At 56.2% G+C, this 24,034-nt stretch overlaps 3 protein-coding genes across 3 annotated transcripts in view; 1 reads left to right on the top strand and 2 right to left on the bottom strand.

Moving 5' to 3' along the window:
• The first annotated feature begins 1,867 nt into the window (after positions 1 to 1,867).
• TMEM79 (transmembrane protein 79) lies at positions 1,868 to 5,024 on the top strand. Its single transcript, XM_014961279.1, has 4 exons — positions 1,868 to 2,000; positions 2,898 to 3,717; positions 3,973 to 4,186; positions 4,437 to 5,024. Exons 2-4 carry the CDS (start codon positions 3,000 to 3,002, stop codon positions 4,639 to 4,641), a joined length of 1,137 nt encoding a protein of 378 aa, XP_014816765.1. The 5' UTR covers positions 1,868 to 2,000; positions 2,898 to 2,999; the 3' UTR covers positions 4,642 to 5,024.
• Positions 5,025 to 5,884: 860 nt separating this feature from the next.
• GLMP (glycosylated lysosomal membrane protein) lies at positions 5,885 to 11,561 on the bottom strand. Its single transcript, XM_014961263.1, has 6 exons — positions 11,549 to 11,561; positions 10,184 to 10,441; positions 9,088 to 9,270; positions 8,157 to 8,375; positions 7,718 to 7,995; positions 5,885 to 6,883 (listed from the first exon to the last, which is right to left on the bottom strand). Exons 2-6 carry the CDS (start codon positions 10,433 to 10,435, stop codon positions 6,715 to 6,717), a joined length of 1,101 nt encoding a protein of 366 aa, XP_014816749.1. The 5' UTR covers positions 10,436 to 10,441; positions 11,549 to 11,561; the 3' UTR covers positions 5,885 to 6,714.
• Positions 11,562 to 11,830: 269 nt separating this feature from the next.
• CCT3 (chaperonin containing TCP1, subunit 3 (gamma)) overlaps positions 11,831 to 24,034 on the bottom strand; it is a 13,649-nt gene continuing 1,445 nt past the window's right edge. Inside the window, exons 2-14 of the mRNA XM_014961365.1 lie at positions 23,513 to 23,574; positions 22,985 to 23,035; positions 22,819 to 22,881; positions 21,172 to 21,268; positions 20,682 to 20,799; positions 19,142 to 19,328; positions 18,538 to 18,687; positions 17,303 to 17,435; positions 16,607 to 16,688; positions 16,303 to 16,483; positions 14,804 to 15,049; positions 13,382 to 13,513; positions 11,831 to 12,182 (exon numbers count right to left, since the gene is read on the bottom strand). Of these exons, the coding sequence (XP_014816851.1) occupies positions 12,078 to 12,182; positions 13,382 to 13,513; positions 14,804 to 15,049; positions 16,303 to 16,483; positions 16,607 to 16,688; positions 17,303 to 17,435; positions 18,538 to 18,687; positions 19,142 to 19,328; positions 20,682 to 20,799; positions 21,172 to 21,268; positions 22,819 to 22,881; positions 22,985 to 23,035; positions 23,513 to 23,574 (1,607 nt within the window). The 3' untranslated portion in view covers positions 11,831 to 12,077. The remainder of the gene's footprint in view (positions 12,183 to 13,381; positions 13,514 to 14,803; positions 15,050 to 16,302; positions 16,484 to 16,606; positions 16,689 to 17,302; positions 17,436 to 18,537; positions 18,688 to 19,141; positions 19,329 to 20,681; positions 20,800 to 21,171; positions 21,269 to 22,818; positions 22,882 to 22,984; positions 23,036 to 23,512; positions 23,575 to 24,034) is intronic.

The following is a 24,034-nucleotide window of genomic DNA, read 5'->3' as shown; positions in this document are numbered from 1 at the left end:
TCGGCCGCGATGGCTGCGCGGCTGCCCCCTGCCCCGCGCCGCTCTCGCGAGACTCCCCGCGAGACCGGCCGGCGGCGGGCAAACATGGCGGCGGCGGGGCCGGCCTCACCTCGCGAGAGTTCGCCCTCTCGCCGCGCCAGCACTTGGTGCGGGCAAGCATGGCGGCGGCGGCCTCAGGCAGCGAGGCCTAATGGCGGCCCTGCCCGGACCTGGGCCTGAGGACCGCTGCCGGGTCCCACTGTGGGCCCTCCCCGTGGCTGCCCCACGCCAAAGCGTCCCCCTGGCTTTGGCATCTCAGGGCCGCCCCTGAGGGCTCGCACAGGGGCCACCCTCCATTGCTGGGGGGGGCGTGAGCTGGGATGGCAGCAGGAATCCCTCCGCACCCTTGGGGACCCCTTCACGCTGCCATGGAGTGTGGGTGCTGCCGGCTGGGCTGAGGGCTCCCCGGTGTCCCTTTGGTCTGTCATCCTCAGGACGGCCATGGCCCTCACAGAAATCACGGAATCAGGGAATTGTCAGAGTTGGAAGGGACCTCCAGAGATCCCCTGGTCCCACTCCCTGGCCAAAGCAGCCAGGTGGGGCTTGAAGATCTCCAGAGAAGGGGACTCCACACCCTCCCTGGGCAGCCTCTGCCAGGGCTCTGCCACCCTCACCCCAAAGAAGTTCTTCCTCACATTGGAGTGGAACTTCCCATGGTCCAGCTTGTGCCCGTTGCCCCTCGTCCTGTCCCTGGGAACCACTGAGAAGAGTCCAGCTCCCTCCAGCATCTCTTTTGCCCTTCGCTGGACTCTCTCCAGCAGTTCCCTGTCTCTCTTGAACTGGGGAGCCCAGAACTGGATGCAGGATTCCAGTTGTGGCCTCCCCAGTGCAGAGCAGAGGGGGACAATGACCTCCCTCCACCTCCTGGCCACACTCTTCCCTCCACAGCCCAGGATCCCATTGGCCTCTTGGCCACCAGGGCCCATTGCTGGCTCCTGGAGAGTTTAGTGGCCACCAGGACCCCCAGATACCTCTCTTCAGTAGTGCTTTCCAAAATCAGGCATTTTTCCAGAGATCAGGCCCGTCCTGCCTCCGCCGTGACAGGCACTGGGGCTTCTCCGGCCCCCCTGCTACCAAAACCGTCCCTCCCCAAATCAGGGGTGTCATTTAGAAAACCAACATTAGTTTATTTACAGCACCTGGTGCACAGGGGAATCCTTCTGTCCCGCACCCCCGTCAGAGCTCTCCACGCGATTTTTATACTCATTTTACAACATCATTCTAATATCAGTACCTCTGACCTATATCTCATTGGTTATTAATTTATGTACGATTACACCATGGAGTTATAGCTGCCATGCCTGCTCAAGGGAAGGGGCTTCACCTGGAGAAGGGTCTTCTTGGCCTATGGGTGTGATTTTTAGTATTATAATGAGAGCAGTTCGGCTTAGGACACGCAGAATTTTCACTTTCCTGCTGAGTTGGCTAAAAATCTCAAAAGGTGTTGGTTAGTACCATCCTCAAGTCCTTATGCTCGATGTGCCTCCTCAAGGATGGTATGATATTTGCCTGCCTGGAGCGGGAGTTCTTCTCGTTAGCTCACACCTGATAAATTAGAGGAGAGAATCCTCGTTACTGGTGGGAATACACACAAAGACTTTCAGCGCTGGTTACTGATAACATTTCAAGGCCAAGCTTTGGTCACAGTGCCAGGGCCCCGCTGGGAGGGGACACGCCGCCCCGTGATGACCCCTCGGTGGTGGCCATCCCCCCCGTGGGGTCAGTCCCCAGGCCCGGGGTGGACTGTGGGGCTGGCAGACAGAGGGCTGGAGGGGCCACCATGGTGCTCGGCCCCACGTGGGGTGAGGCGGCTGTGCCTGCCCCTTCGGCCCGGCCCCACCTGGGGCTGGTTAAACAGGTTTGAAGGCTACACACTGGGAGCGATCGAGGAAGCGTTTTCGCAGGCTCCCGGCACGGCCGCCACGGCCTCCCCAGCCCCATGGCCCCCCAGCTCTCTCCAAGTAAGTCCAGCGGCGAGGGGAGCCCGGTGGCAGCTTCCTCCCGCATCCCGGGGGGCGATGGAGGAGGGAGTGGGGCTGGGAGCGGGGAGATGGAGGTGTGGGAGGCACAGACTTGAGCCGTGATCCCTTCCCTGGGGTGAAGCCCTGTGCCACTCCGTGCCTCAGTTTCCCCATGCCCGTGGCCGGGCCAGGGCTCCTTCTGGGGGTGCAGGGATGAACGTGCCGAGAGGGGACAGCAGGAGAGATTTTCATGGTGGGAGGCCCCCCCTGCCTGCAGCCGGCAGCACCTGGGATGGGCTGAGAGACGGGGGATCCCCTGCTAGGAGGGAAAAATGGGAGACTTCTGCCTGGATCTCCTGCTTCCCCATAGCAAGCGGCACCCGGCAGCCTCCTGTGCCCGCCCCAGACCGGGCTCAGCCATGAGAGGCAGCAAATCTGGCTCGTCCTGCCTTGAGCTGAGATTTCCAGGTGCGGCCTTGGCCGGCTCTGCCCAAGTATCAGGGCTCGGCTGATGGCGGCGCCACGGGTGGAGCCGGTTCCATCGGCCGGGCAGGGTCCAGCTTGCCGGAGTCACAGACTTGTGCCCGGCCAGAGCCTCCAGGACGTTTGGCCAGGTGGGGAAGCCATTCCTGGCCAGACCTGCACCCCCGGGGCTCACTGGGCACCCAGCTCGGGGCAATGGAGCCCATGTGTGTGGTGCCACATGCCCTGATCCCACTGCCATGGCGGGAGAGCGTGGGGACACGGGGCTGTGCTCTAGAGGAAGGGCAGGCGGGCAATGGGAACTCCAGGGCTGGCGGCTGCCAGTTTGCACCCCGTGGTTTAACTGGAACAGTGTGCATGACCCCAAACCTCTCATTTCTGCTGTTTTTTTGTGTGTCTCTTTTCCTGGCACAGGGTGAAGCAGAAGGGACAGGAACCCGGTCCCCTCTCAACACCCCAAAACACAGGACTGTTTCTCACTGGTGCCCGCTGCGTGCCCAGCAGCTCTGAGCTCTCATGGCTGCCGCTGACCCCATCCTGCCCCCTGAGGAGGTGGCTTTGCTGGAGCTGGGGAAGGTGGCCCCAGACAAGGTGCCACCAGCCCCAGATGAACCCCCAGCAGACCCTGATGCCACCCTGCCATGGGACCGGTGCCAGCACAGCGCCCCGAGCCAGCCAGAGCCCACAGAGACAAAGAGGCGCTCAAGCCCCGAAGGGGGCAGGGAAGACACAAAGGAGGCTGCTCTCCCCTGCCCCCCGGCTGAGGCTGAAGATGACGAAGCCCCTGGGATCCCCGTGACGGCAGCCCACGTCTTTGTGCCCATCAACCCACAGTGCATTGAGCAGAGACCCGACAAGCAGAAGAAGCAACCGGCCCCGTGGCCGCAGGAGGGCAAGGGGGGCCGCGTCCCCCACAGCGACAGCCCTGATGGCCTCTGCCAGAAGCCAATGTTCCTTCACACCGTCCCCTCACGCTACAGGGACCCGCTGGGCTTTGAGGGGCGAGTGGCCAAGCCGCTGGCCGAGGGGTCGCGGTGCCCGTGTGCCAGAGACTGCGGCACCGGCAACCTCAAGGCCGTGGCCTCCGTGGTGGGGGCCCTGCTCCTCTGCCCCTGCTTCATCTACGGCGCCTACGTCTTCCTGCCTTTCGATGCCCCGCTGCTGCCCACCATCAGCGCCCGCCTGGTCTACACGCTGCGCTGCGCTGCCTTCGCCACCTTCCCCATCGTTCTGGGTGAGCCACGGGGTTGGGGTACAAAGCCCTTCACCCCACCGGTGGGGCTGTGTTAGCCCCGGGGCAGCGGGGACTTGGGGGGGGAGTGGGGAGCAGAGCCAGGGCTGGGCTCTTTGCGGCTCTGTTGCTCCCACCGGGATTTTTCCTGCCCTCTTCCCACCCCGTTGCATCCCTCCCTGGTCCCCCCCCCCAGCCCTTCAGACCCCGATGTGGGTTCACTGGGCAACTGCTCAGCCCCTCTCTCTGCCCCCCCAGGGATGATCGTCAGCGGCATCTCCCGCCTCTGCTTCTCGGCGCTGGAGCCCTTCGGGGAGCTGCAGCGGGAGGTGGAGCTCCACCGCACCTATGTCTCCCAGTCCGTCCACCTCTTCATCCTCTACTTCTTCAACATGGCTGTGCTGGCCACCTACCTCCCACAGGAGGCCCTCAAGCTCATCCCCCTGCTCACGGGGCTCTTTGCCATCTCCCGGTAAGTAGCCACCGGGGCTGTGGCAGTGCCCAGGGTGCGAACGGGCTCTGCCAGTGCTGGCAAACACCACCCTTTGGTGGAAACCCCTGCTCTGGCAGTGCCTCACCCGGCCAACGACAGCCAGGAAAGGAGGCAGGGGAAGGGTTGCCATGCCGGGCAAACCCTCACTGGGGTTAGAACCCCTGGGCGAAGCTCGGTGCTGTCCCCAAGGCATCGCCCTCGCTGACCCACCCCTCTCTGCCCTCTCCAGGTTGATTTACTGGCTGTCCTACGCCATCGGCCGCTCCTTCCGCGCCTTCGGCTTCAGCATGACCTTCCTGCCCCTCCTGGCCATGCTGCTCTGGAACCTGTACAGCATGTTCGTCCTGGAACCCGAAAACCTCCTCGCCGTGGCAGCGCCAAAGCCCGAGGATGGCTCCAAGGCCAGAGGAGCCAAACTGCGGTACTGGGGGTGAGGGAGGCCCCGGGGAGACGGGGTGCCCGGGCTGGAGCCTTCCTCACTGCCCTGCCGTGGGAGCGCTGGAGGTGGAGGGGTCCTGGCAGATCCCTGCCCTGACCCAGCAGGGTTTTGCTGGACCCCCGAGGTTTTGCTGAGCCCCCAAGGTTTTGCTGGACCCCCAAGGTTTTGCTGAGCCCCCGAGGTTTCGCTGGACCCCCAAGGTTTTGCTGGGCACCCAGGGTTGATAGAATGAAGCTGTAAACCCCTCTGCACTGGGAATTTCCTGCAGGAGGGCAAGCAGGGCCCAGAACAAGACCCATTGAGCCCTGTTCCATGTTGGGATGGGAATTGCTGACCTCGTGCTGGAGCTGGCTTTGCCCAATAAAGCCCTTCACCAAGCGGCTCTGTGGCTGGTTTGGGGAGGGTGGGTTAAATTCCCCATGGAATTGCTGCTGGCAGGACTTGGAGCTTCGCCCACGCGATGCCATCATCCAGTCCCTAAATGATGTTTCCAAGAGGGGGAAAAAAAAGATGTTTCCCCCAAACTGTCCATCTCCCAGAGCTGCAACAGCACCCAGCCCCACATTCTGCTCCTGGGTTCCTGCAGGGCAGGTCCTGCCCGTCCCGTCCCTCCTCTTCCTCCCAGTTCACAAACCAGTTGGCCAGGTAGAAGGGAGGGAGCCCTGCCCCAGGGAAGGATGCGGGAGAAGCCGGGATGGGCGAGATGGCACCAGGGTTGTCCCTGCCTGGGGCTGGGGGCAGCCAATCCACAGGACGGGCACCCACCTGCACCCCCCGGGGCACCCCTCAGAGCAGATGTTTTGGGACCCTGGGAGTCCAGCCCCATGCATGTCTGATGGTCTCAGTTCTCTCCTTCTCCTCGTAACCCAAACCAGTGAAAAACCCACCAAATAAAGGGAAAGCCCATCCAGCCCTACATCTGCCCAGTGTTTGGCCTGTCCCATCTCCCATCCCTGAATGCTGGGAGGGGCTCACCCACCGCAGCCCAGTCGGAGAACGGGAACAGTTGGAGAACGGGAACAATCCGACTCTTTCAAATGCCCTTCTCAGCAGGGACACAGCCTGGGTTCACGCTGGCCCCACAGCTCAGAGAAAACCACCCCAGAGCACCACCAGCTGCTGCGAGGCATGAGTCAGTCCAGGGGCAGGGAGACTCCCTCCTCTCAGCAGTGCTTTTATCCCTCGGCTCTTGAGAAATTCCTCGTGCTCGCCCGTAGTGTAGCACTTCCCCAGGGAGCTGCTCTTAGAAATTCACTTTATTTGGTCAAAGACAAGTCGGTGACGGAGAACACCAAAACCCAGCACACCCCCAAGTGATGCAAACGCCCCACAGCCACAGACCACGCTTGCCCCGTGGCTTCAAGCACCAGGAGAGCACCTCAGAGCCGGCCCTGCCGAGCCCACGGCTGCACTTCACCGCGAGCCCCGGGCTGCCGGGACGTACCTGAGCTCCAGCAGCCGCCGCACAGCGGCACCAAGTTTCCCTCTTGTACCAGCAGCCCCCGCTGAGGCCAGCGCAGCAGAAAGTGCCTCTTGGGGAGTGAGGAGTCCGTGAGAGATTGAGGGGGGTGTTCTGGGACACCCCCGGCACAGTGAGAAGCAGCAAGGCACCCTGCAAGGTCCCCAGCCCTGTCCTCCAGCCCTGCTCCTGGCTTGGAGCCACCAAAGCAACCCTGGAGGTGGCACAGTCCAGGGCATGGCCAGTCCCAGCTGCTGCTCGGCTGTGGACGTGACAACAGTGGTTTTATCCCTTGGGAGAAGGAGGATCTTCCTGCGGCTCGAGGCCCCCCTGAGCAGCTCCCCCCAGTCACCTCCCTGGGCTGGATGGATCAGGAAGAAAGAGAGGAAGAAGTGTCCTCAGATGCAGGATCCTGGGCAGGAGGAGGGAGCAGGAAAGAGGGACACGCGACGGGGGGCAACTGCTGCAGATGTTGCTGTGGTCCCCCCCAGGCCTGGGCTGCAGGGAGGGGGGACAGAGAGGACACTGCAGGAGCCCCTGCAGCAGCCACCATCCTTTCCCGGTGACAAGAAGGGTCCTGGGGTTGGGTCTCTCCAGGGACTGTCCCTCTCAGTTGATGGGCTCGTACTCGGAGTAGCGTTTCCTCTGGGCAAAGAGGAGCACGCAGCCGCCCACCAGCAGCATGGCCATGGGGGTGCCCAGGGCCACAGCCATGATGGAGATGACCAGGGGGGAGAAGGTGTCCCTGGGGGGCTGCCCGAAGCCCAGCAGCGCTGACCTGCAGGAGGGGAGGAGACAAATCAGCCAATGGAGATGGGGATCAGCCCCGTCCTGGGGGTGGAACATCTGGGGCTTTCAACCCCCATAGGGTCAGATGGAGATTTCTTACTGGGATCCCCCATGGGGCAGGAGAGGGTCTCCCAGGCTCGGGGAGGGAATGAGACAATAAACTGCAAAAATTCTACAGAATCATAGGAAAACCCAAACTTTTGAAAGGAGGTAAGTTATTAAACAGAGGATCATAGAGTCATAGAATGGTTTGGGTTGGAAGGGACCTTAAAGACCACCCAGTCCCCCCCTGCCCTGGGCAGGGCCACCTCCCACCAGACCAGGTTGCTCCAAGCCCCCTCCAACCTGCCCTTGAACCCCTCCAGGGATGGGGCAGCCACAGCTTCTCGGGGCAACCTGGGCCAGGCTCTCACCACCCTCACACCAAAGAACTTCTGCCCCACATCTCAGCTCCATCTCCCCTCTTTCAGCGTCAAACCCTTTCCCCTCGTCCCATCGCTCCCCTCCCTGATCCAGCTTTCCTGGAGCCCCTTGAGGGACTGGAAGGAGCTCGAAGGTCTCCCCGGAGCCTTCTCCCCCCGGAGCAGAGGGGCCGAACCCCCCCCCCCCCACCCTGCTGGGGATGCAGCTCAGGGGGCGGGGGGCTTGCTGGGCTGCACGTTGCCAGCTCCTGTTAAGCTTCTCATCCACCAACACCCCCAAGTCCTTCTCCTCAGAGCTGCTCTCAGTCCATTCTCTGCCCACCCTGGATTTGTGAGACCCTCTAACCGGTTCCCCAAACCTCCATGAGAGCATCGTTTCACACGCGACGGCCCCTGCTCACCAGCTGAGGTAGCGCTTCTCCTGGTAAACCTCCCCGTCCTCTCCCCCGAAGGAGATGTTGATGGCGCTGACGCTGTAGGAGCTGCCCACACCCTCCCCGAAGTAGGCACGGAGGATGCTGGACGCGGGCAGGGTCCAGTTGGCCACCTGGAGGGCACCAGACCGGCACTGGATGTTGTCTTCGCGCCGGGGGCTGCGGGAGCCGTAGGCCGTCGCCTTCCACTGCAGGAAGCTGCGCGTGGAGCTGTCGTTTTGGGACTGGGCTACCAGGGAGAGCATCTGGTGGAGGGAGAGTGGCGGGTGGTGGGGTGAGGGAAGGAGAAGCTCTTCATGCCACAGCGGGGAGCCACAGGTTGCCGGGGCTGCTGGCCCTGGATCCCCGTCCCCCTCGTTCCTGCAGCAGGGGATGTCCCCAAGCCCAGCGCTCGCCCCGCGCTCACCTCGAAGATGGTGGGAGTGTACTCGTCGTCGATGGAGCGCGCAGAGCGCAGCTCCTGCACCACCCCCGTCTCCTCCACCGTGGCCACCTCCAGCGCGAAGCGGGAGCCGTTGCCCCGCGGAGCCACCCCCGCCAGGACAAACTCCACTTTCGAGCTGTTCGCCGTGTGCAGGAGGCTGGGCAGGGGCTTGTCACGGCCACCGGCCTCGTAGGCTGTCACCTGCAGGGGACACAGACCAGAGGGACAGCACGATCACCGGCTGGGACACCGAGGAGCAACGTTCTCTCTCCAGAAGGTGCTTTGGAGGTGACATTTGCTGTGTTACAGAATCACAGAATCTTCTAGGTTGGAAGGGACCTTAAAGATCATCTTGTCCAACCGTCAACCTAACTGACAAAAATAGACACCCACACAATAAACAAGGAGCATCACCATCACTAAACCATACCTCCCAGCACTACATCAACCCGTCTTTTGAACACCTCCAGGGATGGGGCCTCAACCACCTCCCTGGGCAGCCCATCCCAATGTTTGATAACCCTTTCAGTGAAAAAATTTTTCCTAATATCCAGCCTGAACCTCCCCTGGGGCAACTTGAGGCCATTTCCTCTTGTCCTGTCGCCTGTGACTTGAGAAAAGAGACCGACCCCCATCTCTCTACACCCTCCTTTCAGGGAGTTGGAGAGAGCAATAAGGTCTCCCCTCAGCCTCCTCTTCTCCAGGCTGAACAACCCCAGTTCCCTCAGCCTCTCCTTATAAGACTTATTCTCCAGACCCCTCACCAGCTTTGTTGCCCTTCTCTGGACCCGCTCCAGCACCTCAATGTCTTTTTTATGGTAGGGGGCCCAAAACTGGACACAGCACTCGAGGTGAGGCCTCACACAGTTCTCCCCACAGTGCCCCGGGGCAGTAAATACCCCCCCGGACTTACCCGGAACCCCACGCTGCCGTTGGAGAAGCTGCCGCCGGGGTCGGTGGCCGGGACCCCGGAGAACTCGGCCGTCAGGGCCGTGTGGTTCAGGGTGTGGTTGACGCTGTCCCAGGAAAAGCCCGACAGGTCGTAGGTGGGGTAGAATTGCTCCTCCAGCGCCTTGGCCTCGCTGTACTCGAACACCTGGGGAGAAGGGAGGGGAGGGAGAGGGGCCGGGAGCCATTAGCGGGAGCTGGGAACACCACCGCGTTGTGCCGCAGTCCTGCGGGATGTCACCACCCCCAGGGAGCGGTGGAGACCAGAAAAGAGCTGTCAAAAGACCAAAAAAACACCGTCAGAGCCAGAGACAACCAGGGGAGGACACTCGAGGGGCCATTTCTGCCCTGAGCAACCCTCTGCATCCCCTGGTACTGGTTTGAGCGACACAGGACTGATTTCTCCTCTAATGCTGGGGAAAACTGCACTTTTAGAAGACTCCAGCATCTGAATTTGGGAAAATATTTACTTTATCACAGCTCCGGTGGGCAAGTCTCAAGGTCTCGGTGTTTTCGAGCTCCCCAGGTGTGGGGATGAGGAGGAGCGAGACCCGGGCACTTGACCCAAGCCGCCAACAGGGTTATTTCATTCCACGAACGGCACAATCAATAGGAATTAGAAAGTTTCCCGAGGAGCTCTCTCTCTCTGAGAACTCCTTGCCCCGGTGCCGGAGCCCTGAGCCCTTCCCTCCCTCCCGAAGCCGCAGCGCTCGCAGGGTCCCACATGGGCTGTCCCTGTGGGGAGAGCGCGGCTTCTGCTGGGAATGGGCTGGGGACAGTCCTGGTGTGTTTTATACTGGTATCGGGATCAATACTGGTTCTTTTGTGTTATTAATGTTAATTATCTGGTCTTATTCTACTAAATCTGTTTGTATTTCAACCCTCTGATTTCCTTGTTTTTCCCGATTCCCCTTCCCGGGTGGGGAGGGCCCACAGGGTGAGAGAATAACTGTCTAAAGGACACTCAATTGCTGTGGGTTCCTCAGACCAGGACACACACACCCCCCACTCCCTGCCACAGGGCAGTTCTCCTGGAGCGGGGCCACCGTCCCCGGAGGTACCTTGGTGAAGACGACGGCAGCCGAGTAGACGACGCTGCTGGGGGGGTCGATCCAGATGGCGCCGGCAGGAGCCGGGGAGAGCAGCCGGGTCCAGTTGACGCGCAGGACGCTGCTCCCGCTGCCCGTGGCCACCAGCAGCACCGCGGGGGCCCCGATGCTGCTCCAGACGTAGTGCAGGGTGTCGGCGGGTCCCGCCGCCCGCACGTGAAGCAGGTTGACGGAGGAGTCATTCCAGCCGGGGTTGTACTGCATCGACACCTGCGGGGGAAGGGGGGGTCTTGGGGGGGTTCGGTCCTTCCCAGCGCAGGACAATTCCAAATTACACAGAATCCCAGACTGGTGGGGACTGGAAGGGACCTCTGGAGAGCACCCAGTCCCACCCCCTGCCCAAGCAGGGTCACCCACAGCAGGTCTCACAGGATCAAATCCAGGCGGGTTTGGAATCTCTCCGGAGAAGGAGACCCCACACCCTCTCTGGGCAGCCTCTTCCAGGGCTCTGCCACCTTTAAAGTACAGAAGTTCCTCCTCGTGTTGAGGTGGAACTTCATATAGAATCAGAGAATCACATGGGATTGGAAGGGACCTCTCTAGATCACGCAGTCCAACCCCCTGCCAGAGCAGGGCCACCCAGAGCAGGTCCCACAGGAACGTGTCCAGGTGGGTTTGGGATGTCTCCAGAGATGGAGACCCCACACCCTCTCTGGGCAGCCTCTTCCAGGGCTCTGCCATTTCCCGTGTCCCAGTTTGTCCCCGTTGTCCCTTGTCCTGTCCCCGGGCACCACTGAGAAGAGCCTGGCCCCATCCTCTTGCCCCCCCCACCCTTTAGCTCTTGCTCAGCATCGATGGGATCCCCTCTCAGTCTGCTCTTCTCCAGCTGAACAGCCCCAGGTCCCTCAGCCTTTCCTCAGCACAGAGATGCTCCAGGCCCCTCATCATCCTCGCAGCCCCCGCTGTCCCCTCTCCAGCAGTTCCCTGTCCTTCTGGAACTGGGGGACCCAGAACTGGTCCCAGTTGAGGAAACCGGTGGGACGAGGGGACAGGAGCCGCCCCGGTGCCGGAGCCCCCCCCGCGCTGCGTCCCGGCTCTTTCGCAACAGCTTCCCCGCGGCGCAGGAGCCGCTTCCCCCTCGCCCCGGCCCGGGAGAGGAGGGACGGCAGCACCGGGACGCGCGGCAGCGGGACCGTGTCCCCGGAGGCGGGTGACCCGCAGCGACAGGTTCCCCCTCCGAGCCCCGGGGGCTTGTCGCGGAGACCCGAGGAAGCCCCTCTCCCCCGGGACCCAGGGCCTTTTCCCGCCGGTAGCGGCTCCACCGGGGCCGGGCGGGCCCCGGCCCCTCCGCGGCTTCCCCCGGTGCCCCCCGCTCACCTGCCGCCCCCCGCTCCGCCCGCCCGCCGCCAGCAGCGGGAGGAGGAGGAGGAGGAAGGCGCTGGTCGCCGCCATGTTGGGAGCCCACCCGCTCACGTGGCCGCTGAGACTGCCCCCCCCGCCCCCCCCCCTTAAAGGCGCCGCGCGGGAAACTCTTAAAGGAGCCGCCGCCCTTCGGAAATTTTTTTTGGGGGGTTAAAACGACGGCGAGCACGGCTGCGGGGGGGGTCGCTCCCCGCAGCATCGACCTCGCCCGGCCCCCCCAATGAAACACACAGAGACTGAAATGAGGCAGTTTATTGTGGAGGCAGAACAGGGAAGGGGAAGTTACAGCCCCGAGACTTAAATTAAACATCAGCATCTCCCCCCAGAGGCACAACCCCCCCTCTCTCCCCGCCTTCGTGGGGGGCTTTTTTCAGACAAACTCCTTCCCCCCCCTCCCCGTGCAGCCTCAGGCCTGGGGGGGGCTCCGTCCCACTCCTCCCAGTCCCGGTGCCCAGTTCCTCCCAGCGGCTCCGCGGCCCCTCTCTCACTCCTGGGCCGGCTCCGGCGCCGGCGGCTGCTTGTTCTGCTCCTCACCCTTCTTTTTGTGCCCCGAAACGATGTCATCGATGCGGAGCAGGAGAACGGCGGTCTGGGGGAGAAAATGCACGGCCGGGCTGAGTCAGGAGCTCACAGCAAAAGGATAAAACACAATCTACCCCTTTTTCACACCAAAGAACCACCTGCCCCAATTAAATAATACAATTAAATAATAATTAAACGATTCTTGTAGCACAGGGGAGTGGAAAAGACGTGGTGCCCATCCTGGGAGCGGTCGGTGGCTCTGCACCGGCAGGGATGCCCCGTGGAGAAGGGGACATGGATTATTTCAGGAAAGGACACAGACTCCCTCCAAGCGGCCACTTTGGATCCAAAACCAGTGGCCAATGCTCAAAATGGGAGCTTTAAGCTGGGGGGAGGTGGCTGGGGCACGGCCACCCCGAGGAGCCCCAAGGGCAGGAGCTCCTGGGGACACTCATAGAATCATAGAATTGCCCAGGCCAGAAGGGACCTCCAAAGGCCATCTAGTCCAACCCCCCCGCAGTCAGCAGGGACACCCCCAACTAGACCAGGTTGCCCAGGGCCTTGTCGAGCCTCTCCTTGAGTATCTCCAGGGATGGGGCCTCAACCACCTCCCTGGGCAACCTGTCCCAGTGCTCCACCACCCTCACAGTGAAGAACCCTCTCCTCATCTCCAGTCTAAATCTGTTCCCCTCCAGCTTGAAGCTGTTTCTCCTCGTCCTGTCACTGCAGGCCTTTCTAAACAGGTTCTCCCCAGCCTTCCTGTAGCCCCCCCTCAGGTACTGGAAGGCTGCTATTAGGTCTCCCCGGAGCCTCCTCTTCTCCAGGCTGAACAACCCCAGCTCCCTCAGCCTGTCCTCGTAGCAGAGGTGCTCCATCCCCCTGATCATCCTTGTGGCCCTCCTCTGGACCCTCTCCATCAGGTCCATGTCCTTCTTATATTGAGGGCTCCAGACCTGCACACAATACTCCAGGTGAGGTCTCACTCATGGCATCCTGGCCGGTCACTGGGACATTTCTCGGTGACAGCTCCAGACCAGCCCGTCCTCGAGGGCCGAGTGACACCACAGAGAGGGAGGTGTGATGGAACGCGACAGATTTTACCCACGGGATCAAAACCAGACCCCCCGAAGGCCTGAGACAGGGGTCCCACCTCCCTCATCGCCACACACACACGCACCACAAACACCCCAGTGTGACCAGTGACATCCCCTCTCCCCAGAGAGACCCCGGGGGGGGTTCTGCACCCCATGTGTGTCCCCCCCTCACCTCCACCGCCGTTTTGTAGGTCTGCAGTTTGACTGCCAAAGGCTCCCAGATCCCCAGCTCCTTCATATCCACCAAGGCTCCGCTCTCGCCGTTCACCCCCCACGTCTGGCTGCCCTCCTGGGTGTGTTTTGCCTGGAAGCAGAGAAACAGGTCAGCAGGAGGGAGGAAAAAACCCAGCAAATGCACCCCCTGGGAACCCAAACTCAGCCTGGGGCCAGGAAACAGGAAAAAGGTTGTTAGAATTGTCTCAATTTTGGAGTTTATACAAGAACATGTGACTGAGCAACACTGGAAACACTTGATTACATCTGACGCTGGGAGATACTCTCTCTGGTGCCACCCAACCCGAACTCGAAGGAAGATCTGGATTTTGTTCACCCTCAGGGTTTTGTTTTTAAACTCCGGTCCCTCAAACAAACAACTGAATTTGGAGAATCGCAGAAGGGTTTGGGCTGGAAGGGACTTACAGACCATCCAGTCCCACACCCTGCCCTGAGCAGGAACACCTCCCACCAGACCACCATGAAAAATCCGTTTTCATGCTTTCAAATTTGGCACAAAACATCAGTAAAAACGTTTGCAGCTCAGCCAATGCAGAAAAACCCACCAACAACCCGTTTTCAAACACCTTCAAGGAACCCGTTACTTCAACACACGTTTCCTTTAACATAAAAACCTGCTGCAACTGCTAAAGAGCCCTCAACAGCCTGAGCAGCAGCGCTGCTACAGAAGGATGAGATCTGAGGAGTCCTGCTGTGAGTGACACAGGACTGATTTCTCCTCTAACGCTGGGGAAAACTGCACTTTTAGAAGACTCCAGTGTCTGAATTTGGGAAAATATTTACTTTATCACAGCTCTGGTGGGCAAGTCTCAAGGTCTCGGTGTTTTCGAGCTCCCCAGGTGTGGGGAAGAGGAGGAGCGAGACCCGGGCACTTGACCCAAGCTGCCAACAGGGTTATTTCATATCACGAACAGCACAATCAACAGGAATTAGAAAGTTTCCCGAGGATCTCTCTCTCTGAGAACTCCTTGCCCCGGTGCCGGAGCCCTGAGCCCTTCCCTCCCTCCCGAAGCCGCAGCGCTCGCAGGGTCCCACATGGGCTGTCCCTGTGGGGAGAGCGCGGCTTCTGCTGGGAATGGGCTGGGGACAGTCCTGGTGTGTTTTATATTGGTATCGGGATCAATATTGGTTCTTTTGTGTTATTAATGTTAATTATCTGGTCTTATTCTACTAAATCTGTTTGTATTTCAACCCTCTGATTTCCTTCTTTTTCCCAATTCCCCTTCCCGAGTGGGGAGGGCTCACGGGGTGAGAGAATAATTGTCTAAAGGACACTCAATTGCTGTGGGCACCTCAACCCACCCCAGCAGGACACGGCAGGAAGGGGTGACCCTCTCCAGGGCCCAGGACCTCTCCTTACCCTGAGCGAGGTGAGCACACGGATGGTGCTGGCGCCGCAGTTCTGGATCAGCGTTCGGGGAATGACCTCCAGGGCCTGGGCCACCGCGCGGTACGGCCACTGCTCCACCCCCGTCATGCCTTTGGACTTCTCCGTCAGCGCGTGGGCCACGGCCATTTCGGTGGCCCCCCCGCCTGGCACCAGCTGCGGGTCCATGAGGACATTGCGACACACCTGCATGGCGTCCTGGAGGTTGCGCTCCACCTCCTGCAACAGCAGAAAAGCAGGGGATTGTTGGTGGCAGGAACCACAGCGCCCGGCCAGCAGAGAGCACGGCCCACGCTCTGCCCACGGGTCTTCTGCAGCACAGAGTCATAGAACATCTCAAGGGACACATAAAGAACATCCGAGTCCAACTCTCAACAAACACAAAACTCCAGAAATCACAGAATCACAGACTGGTTTGGGTGGGAAGAGACCTTAAAAATTAAACATTCCCCCCCTGCCCTGGGCAGGGACACCTCCCACCAGCCCAGGTTGCTCCAAGCCCCCTCCAACCTGCCCTTGAACCCCTCCAGGGATGGGGCAGCCACAGCTTCTCTGGCCAACCTGGGCCAGGCTCTCACCACCCTCAAAATAAACAAGTTCTTCCCAATATCTAACCTAAATCTCTCCTTTTTGAGCTTCAGACCCTTCCCCCTCATCCCATCGCTCCCCTCCCTGATCCAGAGTCCCCCCCCCAGCTTTCCTGGAGCCCCTTGAGGGACTGGAAGGGGCTCCAAGGTCTCCCTGGAGCCTTCTCTTCTCCAACTCTCTCAGCCTGTCCTCCCAGCAGAGGGGCTCCAGCCCTCCCAGCATCTTCATAGCCTCTACAGGACCCGTTAAAATCCCTCTGATTTTACTGATCCCCCAGAGATCAGGCCTTTAAGCAATTAAGAAACCTGCATTTTTAGCACAAAAACCCTCTTTACTAACGCAGAGGGATCTGAGTAACTTCCCATCCAAATCCTTCCTCCAGCAGAGCAGCACAAGCATTTTTTTTCCTCCCCGTGACAGCAGACACCCCATCTGTACTGTGTCACGAGTAATATTTTCACTGTTACATTTTCAACACATTTTCTCACTTCTTCAAAGAAGCCTGAGTGGCAGTAGGACAAAATGATCATTTCCTCATTTATAGCACTTTTCCCCCTCCCGTCACTGGCCAAAAAAAACCCACCCCACTGGGCAGTGTCAACAGCAACGGAGCTTTCTTTGGTTTTGATCAAAAAATACTGAAATGTGTGTCAGAAGCTTCACCTGTGATGAAGTATTTCTGTCCTGAGACATTTCTCACTCATTTTTAAATCAAAATTTTGCCTTTGGCACAGCCCACAAGAGAAATTCTTTGTGGCTCCAGAACCCAGAGGAAACTCACGTTGGCTTCATTTGCCCCCCATTGCTCAGAGGGAAGCGATGAGTTAGTGACACCAAGGAGGTGGCCAGGACAGGAGGGGGAAGCTGAATGCACCACAACTTACTGCCAGGATCTCCTTGCTGGCTCCACGCAGAACAATGGTGCAAGCCTTGGGGTCTTTGCAGTCGGTGATGAAGGCAAAATACTCATCTCCTATTTTTTTAACTTCAAAGAGCCTGGCTCCAGTTCCCACGTCCTCCTCCCGCAGCTCGTCCGTGCGACTCACGATGCGAGCCCCGCAGGCCCTAGCACAGAAACGACACTCCAGTGAGAGGTGGACAGAGAACTGGGGAGAAAGGGCGAGATAAGAATGAAAAAACTCATGTCATGGACCACAGGAACGGGCCCCGGGAGGAGACAGCGCTCACCTGGCAATCCTGTTGTTGTCCGTCTTCCTCACCCTGCGGATCGCAGTGATGTTTGCTCTCATCAGGTAGTGCTGGGCCAAGTCTGAAACCAGGTTTGAGCAGTTTTACTGGTAAATCAGCGGCATAATAACAAATTTTGTGTGTGCTTTTGAAGTTATAAAGGGCTATGGAAAGAAAAACCTAAATGTAGCGTCTTAAACCAAGCCGAAGGCACGATTCCAGCGCAGCTTTCCATGGTTTGCCACACTCAGCCTCACTTAGATTTCCAGTTTGTTTCCAAATACGGGAAAGCAAAATATTATTGTAAATGTTCACATTCAGAAGACAACCTCAAGAAGCCCTTCAATGCCTGCACTGCAGAACTATTCCAGCACTGGAACAGGCTGCCCAGGGAGGTGGTTGAGTCACCATCCCTGGCTGTGTTTAAGAACTGTTTAGATGTGGTGTTGGGGGATATGGTGTAGGGGAGAACTTTAGAGTAGGGTTGATGGTTGGACTTGATGATCCCGAGGGTCTCTTCCAGCCTAGATGATCTATGATTCTATAATTTGCTAGAAAGCTCAAACACAAACCAAAACCAGGGTCAAAATCAGGTTTGTGGGGTTTTAGTGTCGTTTGTTTTTCCTCGTTGTGCCTGTTCACAGCACAAACCTTATCAAGATGAATTCAACACAAAGAAGGACCAGATGTTATTACCAGAAATTCCTTTCTCTGTGATGACCAGGTCCGGTTTGACTCTCATCAGGTCCTCACAGATCTGCTGGATGTACTCTTCCTCCATCTGCAGGATGCGGGCAAAGTCTTCCTCCCGTGTTATTTCAATATCGGTCTGCGCAGAAAGAGGGGTCAGTACCTCGCTGTGTTCCCCCCCCCAACCCATCACCGAGTCCTGGAGTCACCTTAACTCCTCTGATATTGCCCAGAGAAGAAAGAGTTAAGGACAACTACACAGTGAGGAACACAATTAAATAATCCATGACACTGTGTCAGTTTCACATTAGCGCTAACTGAAACACAGGAATATTTGATTCCTCAGAAGACATCACTCAGAGACACAATTCACTGCAGCTGCTTCAGATCTGAGGCTACAGGGCTTTTCCTCACTATTTTTCTACTTTTTTTCTCCACCAGGGTACTGACCCCACAGCAGAATTAGCCCAGACACGCAAAAGGTCTCAGAGGCAGAACACAAAGAGAGCCTTTTGCCACTCATGCTTGTAGCTCGCTATCTGGCTCTGGTCATTTTATTAGTCTTAAATCAAAAGCGATGGACATCTCTAACAGGATGCCCAGGAGCCAGCAATGGGCCCTGGTGGCCAAGAAGGCCAGTGGCATCATGGGGGGCATCAGGAAGAGTGTGAGCAGCAGGTGGAGGGAGGTCATCCTGCCCCTCTGCTCTGCCCTGGGGAGGCCCCAGCTGGAGCACTGGGACCAGTTCTGGGCTCCCCAGTTCCAGAAGGACAGGGAACTGCTGGAGAGGGTCCAGCAAAGGGCTACAAAGATCATGAGGGGCCTGGAGCATCTCTCTTGGGAGGAAAGGCTGAGGGACTTGGGTCTTTTGAGTCTGGAGAAGAGAAGGCTGAGGGGGGATCTGATCAACACCTATAAATCCTTCAAGGGTGGGTGTCAGGAGGATGGGGCCAGTCTTTTTTCAGTGGTGCCCAGGGACAGGACAAGAGGAAACAGGTACAAACTTGAATATAAGAAGTTCCACCTAAACATGAGGAGGAACTTCTTTACTTTGCGGGTGGCAGAGCCCTGGAAGAGGCTGCCCAGGGAGGTGGTGGAATCTGTGGAGACATTCAAACTCCACCTGGACACGTTCCTGTGGGACCTGCTCTGGGTGGCCCTGCTCTGGCAGGGGGTTGGACTAGATGATCTCTAGAGGTCCCTTCCAACCCATCATTCTGTGACTGTGTGACTTGCTGTACCTGGCTCTCTCCTTTCTTGTACTCCAGGGAACAATCCAGAAGGACGATGCGGGGATTCTTAATGAGGCGACGCATCCTGGGATGAGTGACATCTTTATTCACCATGATTCCACGCAACACACACGAGTCTTCACTAAAACCACCTGGAATCTGACAGACACAAGAAAGGGGGAAAATGAGGCAGATCAGTCCACTCCAGGAAAACCCGTATATTTGTGCTCCTGAAATTATCCATCCCTGGTCCTGAGAAGGGAAAACTCTCCCAAGGGACCACGATGCATCCAGGTGACAACCTGAGTTCATTTGCAGAAGACGCTGACTTAGAAATGGGAAACAATGGAAGAACTTGATAAAGTGCTCACATCCTATTGCCTCACAACACGTAGTTGGAAGATGGTAACTGAAACAACTTAAATGATCTTTCTGACAAATATTCTAAGAGTTGAAAAAACTGCCCCTGGATTTACTGCAAACCAAAGTATCTTCAAGGGTTATGTTTGGGGACTGCAGATCAACCGCATGGAATTCTCACCCCCTTCCTGGAACAGGTAGCTCAGAATGAGAAAGGGGCACACAGATAACAAACGGTTCAGGACGCACTCACCTTTTCTACTTTTGCATATTTTTTAATATCGATTTCCTTTCTGCCATTTTCTTCAAACTCCACAGTTTTAACAGCGTCAAGAGCGATGCTACAGGCCAGGTCAGACCAGCGGTTTATTGCCTTGGTGTTTATAGCACTCTTTATTATTTTAAGCATCATCTCTTTGTTGTTCACGTCCACTGGAGTGCTGCCACAGAGGGAAAACCAAACTGAGTGTTACTCCAGGCTACAGCCTGTTCAAAATCCCATCAAGTCCCTCTCCAATTATATTATTTGACAGTCTCTCACAGTATCCTCCTGGAGAAACTGGCTGCCCATGGCTTGGATGGGAGTACTCCACTAGGTTAAAACCTGGCTGGAGGGTTGGGCCCAGAGGGTGGTGGTGAATGGAGTTAAATCCAGTTGGTGGCCGGTCACGAGTGGTGTCCCACAGGGCTGGGTACTGGGACCTGTTCTCTTTAACATCTTTATCAATGATCTGGACAAGGGGATCGAGTGCACCCTCAGTAAGTTCGCAGATGACACCAAGCTGGGTGGCAGTGTGACCTGCTGGAGGGTAGAAAAGCTGGGATCTGGACAGGCTGGATCGATGGGCTGAGGCCAATGGGATGAGGTTCAACAAGGGCAAGTGCCAGGTCCTGCCCTTGGGTCACACCAACCCCTGCAGCGCTACAGGGTGGGGGCAGAATGGCTGGAGCTGCCTGGCAGAAAAGGACCTGGGGGTGTTGGTCGCCTGTGGGCTGAACAGGAGCCAGCAGTGTGCCCAGGTGGCCAAGAAGGCCACCAGCATCCTGGCCTGTGTCAGGAACAGCGTGGGGAGTAGGACTCGGGAGGTGATCATCCCCCCATACTGGGCACTGGTGAGGCCCCACCTCGAGGGCTGTGCCCAGTTTTGGGCCCCTCACCACAAAAAAGACATTGAGGGGCTTGAGCGCAGAGAAGGGCAAGGGAGCTGGTGAGGGGTCTGGAGTACAAGTCTTGTGAGGAGAGGCTGAGGGAGCTGGGGGGTTCAGCCTGGAGAAAAGGAGGCTGAGGGGAGACCTTCTCACTCTCTCCAACTCCCTGAAAGGAGGGTGTAGCCGGGGGGGTCGGTCTCTTCTCCCAAGGAACAGGCGATGGGACATGAGGAAACGGCCTCAAGTTGCACCAGGGGAGGTTCAAATTGGAGATTAGGAACAATTTTTACATGGAAAGGGTTATTAAGAATTGGAGGAGGCTGCTCAGGGAAGTGGCTGAGGCACCTCCCCGGAGGTGTTCAAAAGACGGGTTGACATAGTGCTTAGAGACATGGGTTAGTGATGGGGGGTTTTGTGTTTGGGTTTTGTTTGGTTTTTTTTTTTATCAGAGTTAGGTTGATGGTTGGACTAAATGATCTTAAAGTTCCCTTCCAACCTAAACAACTCAATGATTCTGTATTAAGATATTAAGTTATTTTTTATAACATAATAATAAAATATAAAGATGATCCTTCAGGGAATCATGTTAAAGCAGTACAGAAACCCCATGTCCCTTCCTCCGACTCCCACCAGCCCCCACTTACCCAATTTTCTTTAGAATACTGATCATGTCATCCAGCGCCTTACGATAAGCCCCAATGATCACAGTCGGGTGCATCTGCTGCTCCAGGAAGTGCTCAGCAACAGACAGCATCTCCCCAGCTAAAAGAAAAAACCCAAAACCATCAAAATTCCCCAGATTACAATTAACAGTCAAGACAGGAGAACACCACACCAGACAAAAGTATCTGCTCTCCACACAGAGAGCTCTAACGTCATCTATCCCTTCCTTTAGACTTAATTCTGCATATTTCAAGGGAAAGAACACAACTTTCCAAAGCAAGGACTGATCACTAAGGATCTAATGAACCCAGCATTCTCTTCAATGATCAAAAAATTAAAAAAGGATCAATTTTAGTGTTGGTAATTAACGAATATCTGTCTCATTAAGGCTTATTGGGCCCTGATGAGCAAAAAGGGCGAACTTCAGCCTTAACCCTTTAGAAAACAGCATGTCTAATTCACCCTCCTTACCCAGGATAATTACAGATGTGGTCCCATCTCCAACTTCCTCATCCTGAGTACGGCTGATCTCGATCATTGATTTTGCAGCTGGATGCTGGACTTGAATCTGTACAGGAGCAAAGGGTACAGTTTTGTTCCCGAATTCTAACGCTGAAACTTCTAGCATCGCTCAATGGAACAAATACCACAACTTTTAAGTAGTCAAAGGCGTTCTGCCCAACTATAGCAAAGATATTTCTTACTTTTTGGGACTAAAAATAAGTCCTGGTATTTCCCAATATTGTGTCTCCCACAGTTTTTCACTCATTATGATTTTTGGGATGTTATTTCAACAGCACTTGCACCAAAAAGACAACAATGATTTCTTTGTCTAATTATTTAGCACTGTAAAAGCAAACATCTTCTCATAAGGTTTTGATGCAAGCAATTATACCTACAATTACCACAAAATTTACATCAGTCTTGTAAAACCTTCATGAAAACCTACCACCCTGGGATCACACCTAGTTTTCTAAGGAGGAATAGCATTTGCTGGAAATAATTCCTCCCCAATAAACAGCCCTCTTAGTCCTGCTGTTTAGTACTTAGAATCATAGAATGGTTTGGGTTGGAAGGGACCTTAAAACTCATCCAGTTCCCCCCCTGCCCTGGGCAGGGCCACCTCCCACCAGCCCAGGTTGCTCCAAGGCCCCTCCAACCTGCCCTTGAACCCCTCCAGGGATGGGGCAGCCACAGCTTCTCGGGCCAACCTGGGCCAGGCTCTCACCACCCTCACACTAAAGAACTTCTGCCCCACATCTCAGCTCAATCTCCTCATTTTTGGTTTAAAACTGTTCCTTCTCATCCTATGGCTCCACTCCCCAAACACCATCCCTGGAGGGATCTAAAAGCCGGTGCTGAGGGACACGGGGCAGTGGTGGGTTGGTCAGTGGTGGGTTGATGGTTGATCTTGATGAACTTGGAGGTCCCCTCCAACCCAAGGAAATAGTGGAATCGCCAGAGCATCACAGAATGTTTTGGGTTGGAAGGGACCTTAAAGCTCATCCAGTTCCATCCCTTCTAGTGGAAGGGCCACCCCCCACGAGCCCAGGTTGCCCAAAGCCTCGTCCAACCTGGCCCCTCCAGGGATGGGGCAGACACAGCTTCTCAGGGCAACCTGGGCCAGGCTCTCACCACCCTCAAAATAAACAAGTTCTTCCCAATATCTAACCTAAATCTCTCCTTTTTGAGCTTCAAACCCTTCCCCCTTGTCCCATCGCTCCCCTCCCTGATCCAGAGTCCCCCCCAGCTTTCCTGGAGCCCCTTGAGGGACTGGAAGGGGCTCCAAGGTCTCCCCGGAACCTTCTCTTCTCCAGGCTGAACCCCCCCAACTCTCTCAGCCTGTCCTCCCAGCAGAGGGGCTCCAGCCCTCCCATAATCTTTGTTGACTCCACTGGACCCACTCCAAGAGCTCCATGTCCTTCCTGCGTTGAGGACTCCAAAGCTGGACACAGTACTGCACGTGCTGTCTCACGAGAGCAGAGGGGCAGGATGACCTCTCTGCTGGCTCTTGAGACACAAGATGAAATACCATAGTTCCACTGGCAGCAACGTAACGGTATCCTGCAGGATTCCAACTCACATGTTAATCAAGACAATCATTAAGGAGAAACTTACTTCTCTAAGAATAGCGTTGCCATCGTTGGTCATCACAATCCCACCCATAGGGTCCAAAAGCATCTGCAATTAAAAAAAAAAAAGGCAATATTTGCACTGACTCGTAACGTGTGCGGTGCTTCCAGTCATCACCCTGCAGCACAGGACTTGGAGGAAAACATCTTACCTTCATCATAGCTCTTGGTCCCAAACATGTTCGGATAATGTCAGCAATAGTCTAGGAGGAAGAAAAGGAGTCAGGCGATACAGGAGGGCATCAAAAAGTCTAACAAACCCATAGTCTGTACAAAACAAGCATCCACTGCAAAATTTAAGTGACCCAACGACTCCGCAGTTGCTCAGATGCAGCAGAAGTTAAGAATTGTGTGGGAATGAGAACTGAGGGATGGTAAAAGCACCAGCACCACACCAAGTTAACTACATCAGACGTCACAACTTACACACGCTCAGATTTTGCAGAGGAGGAGGTTTTCGAAGGTTAAACCACGTTCAGTTACATTGCATCTATTATTTTAACACTGAAAATTCATGTTCTACGCTTCTTCTACTCTGGATTCACCCAGACTAGAGAAAACGTGTTTCAGATCCGATTTTCCCCCTTCAATATATAAATACGTGTGTATATATATACACAAATACGCACTATAAAAAAAAAAGAAAAGACTCAAAATAGCCTGACATGAGAAGATGGTACCTTAGCAGCAGTGATGTTTCCAGTCTGGACTTTTCTTCCAGACTCACGTTTCACATTCTGACCTAAAGGACATAGAAAAAAACACAAAATATTAAAGCACAAATATAAATTTCATCTGATCTTACTAAGAAACCCAAGCCTGAAACAGTGCATTGAAGATACCCTCTCAGTCACACACACTTGATACATGACCAGTTGTAAATTAAGTTTACAATATAAATACCACAGCCACTACAGGAAAGGATATTTGTAGAAGAACGTCAGTGAAAACGTTCTTTATTACAACAGAATTCCTATAAAGCATCACAATTCAACTGAGAAAAAAAAAAAAACTTTGCAACCCTGAAATGTAACCCATTGCCCCAAAAAAAGCAAACAGCCATCTCTCACTAGAATCTGCACCATCCCACAAAGCCTAGGAATTGCTGCACTACAGTTTTCAGTCAGAAAAAAAACTTACAGATTCTCACACACAGTAAGTTAAAGACTCGTTTAAAATTAGTGAGGGGGGGGGGGGGGGGG

The sequence above is a fragment of the Calidris pugnax genome, unplaced genomic scaffold (assembly GCF_001431845.1).
Source record: "Calidris pugnax isolate Ruff unplaced genomic scaffold, ASM143184v1 scaffold371, whole genome shotgun sequence".
In the NCBI taxonomy this organism is placed as follows: domain Eukaryota; kingdom Metazoa; phylum Chordata; class Aves; order Charadriiformes; family Scolopacidae; genus Calidris; species Calidris pugnax.
Note: the sequence above shows the minus strand (reverse complement) of the source record. Positions and strands in the feature narration are given on the sequence as shown.

Excerpts from the sequence above, each read along its gene's own strand:
- TMEM79 (XM_014961279.1), top strand. The coding sequence starts at position 3,000 with ATGGCTGCCGCTGACCCCATCCTGCCCCCTGAGGAGGTGGCTTTGCTG. Across the intron at positions 3,718-3,972 it reads CACCTTCCCCATCGTTCTGG|GGATGATCGTCAGCGGCATC; the intron begins GTGAGCCACGGG and ends CTGCCCCCCCAG. Across the intron at positions 4,187-4,436 it reads GGGCTCTTTGCCATCTCCCG|GTTGATTTACTGGCTGTCCT; the intron begins GTAAGTAGCCAC and ends TGCCCTCTCCAG.
- GLMP (XM_014961263.1), bottom strand. The coding sequence starts at position 10,435 with ATGCAGTACAACCCCGGCTGGAATGACTCCTCCGTCAACCTGCTTCAC. Across the intron at positions 9,271-10,183 it reads CTGCCGTCGTCTTCACCAAG|GTGTTCGAGTACAGCGAGGC; the intron begins GTACCTCCGGGG and ends CCTTCTCCCCAG. Across the intron at positions 6,884-7,717 it reads GAGAAGCGCTACCTCAGCTG|GTCAGCGCTGCTGGGCTTCG; the intron begins GTGAGCAGGGGC and ends CCCCTCCTGCAG.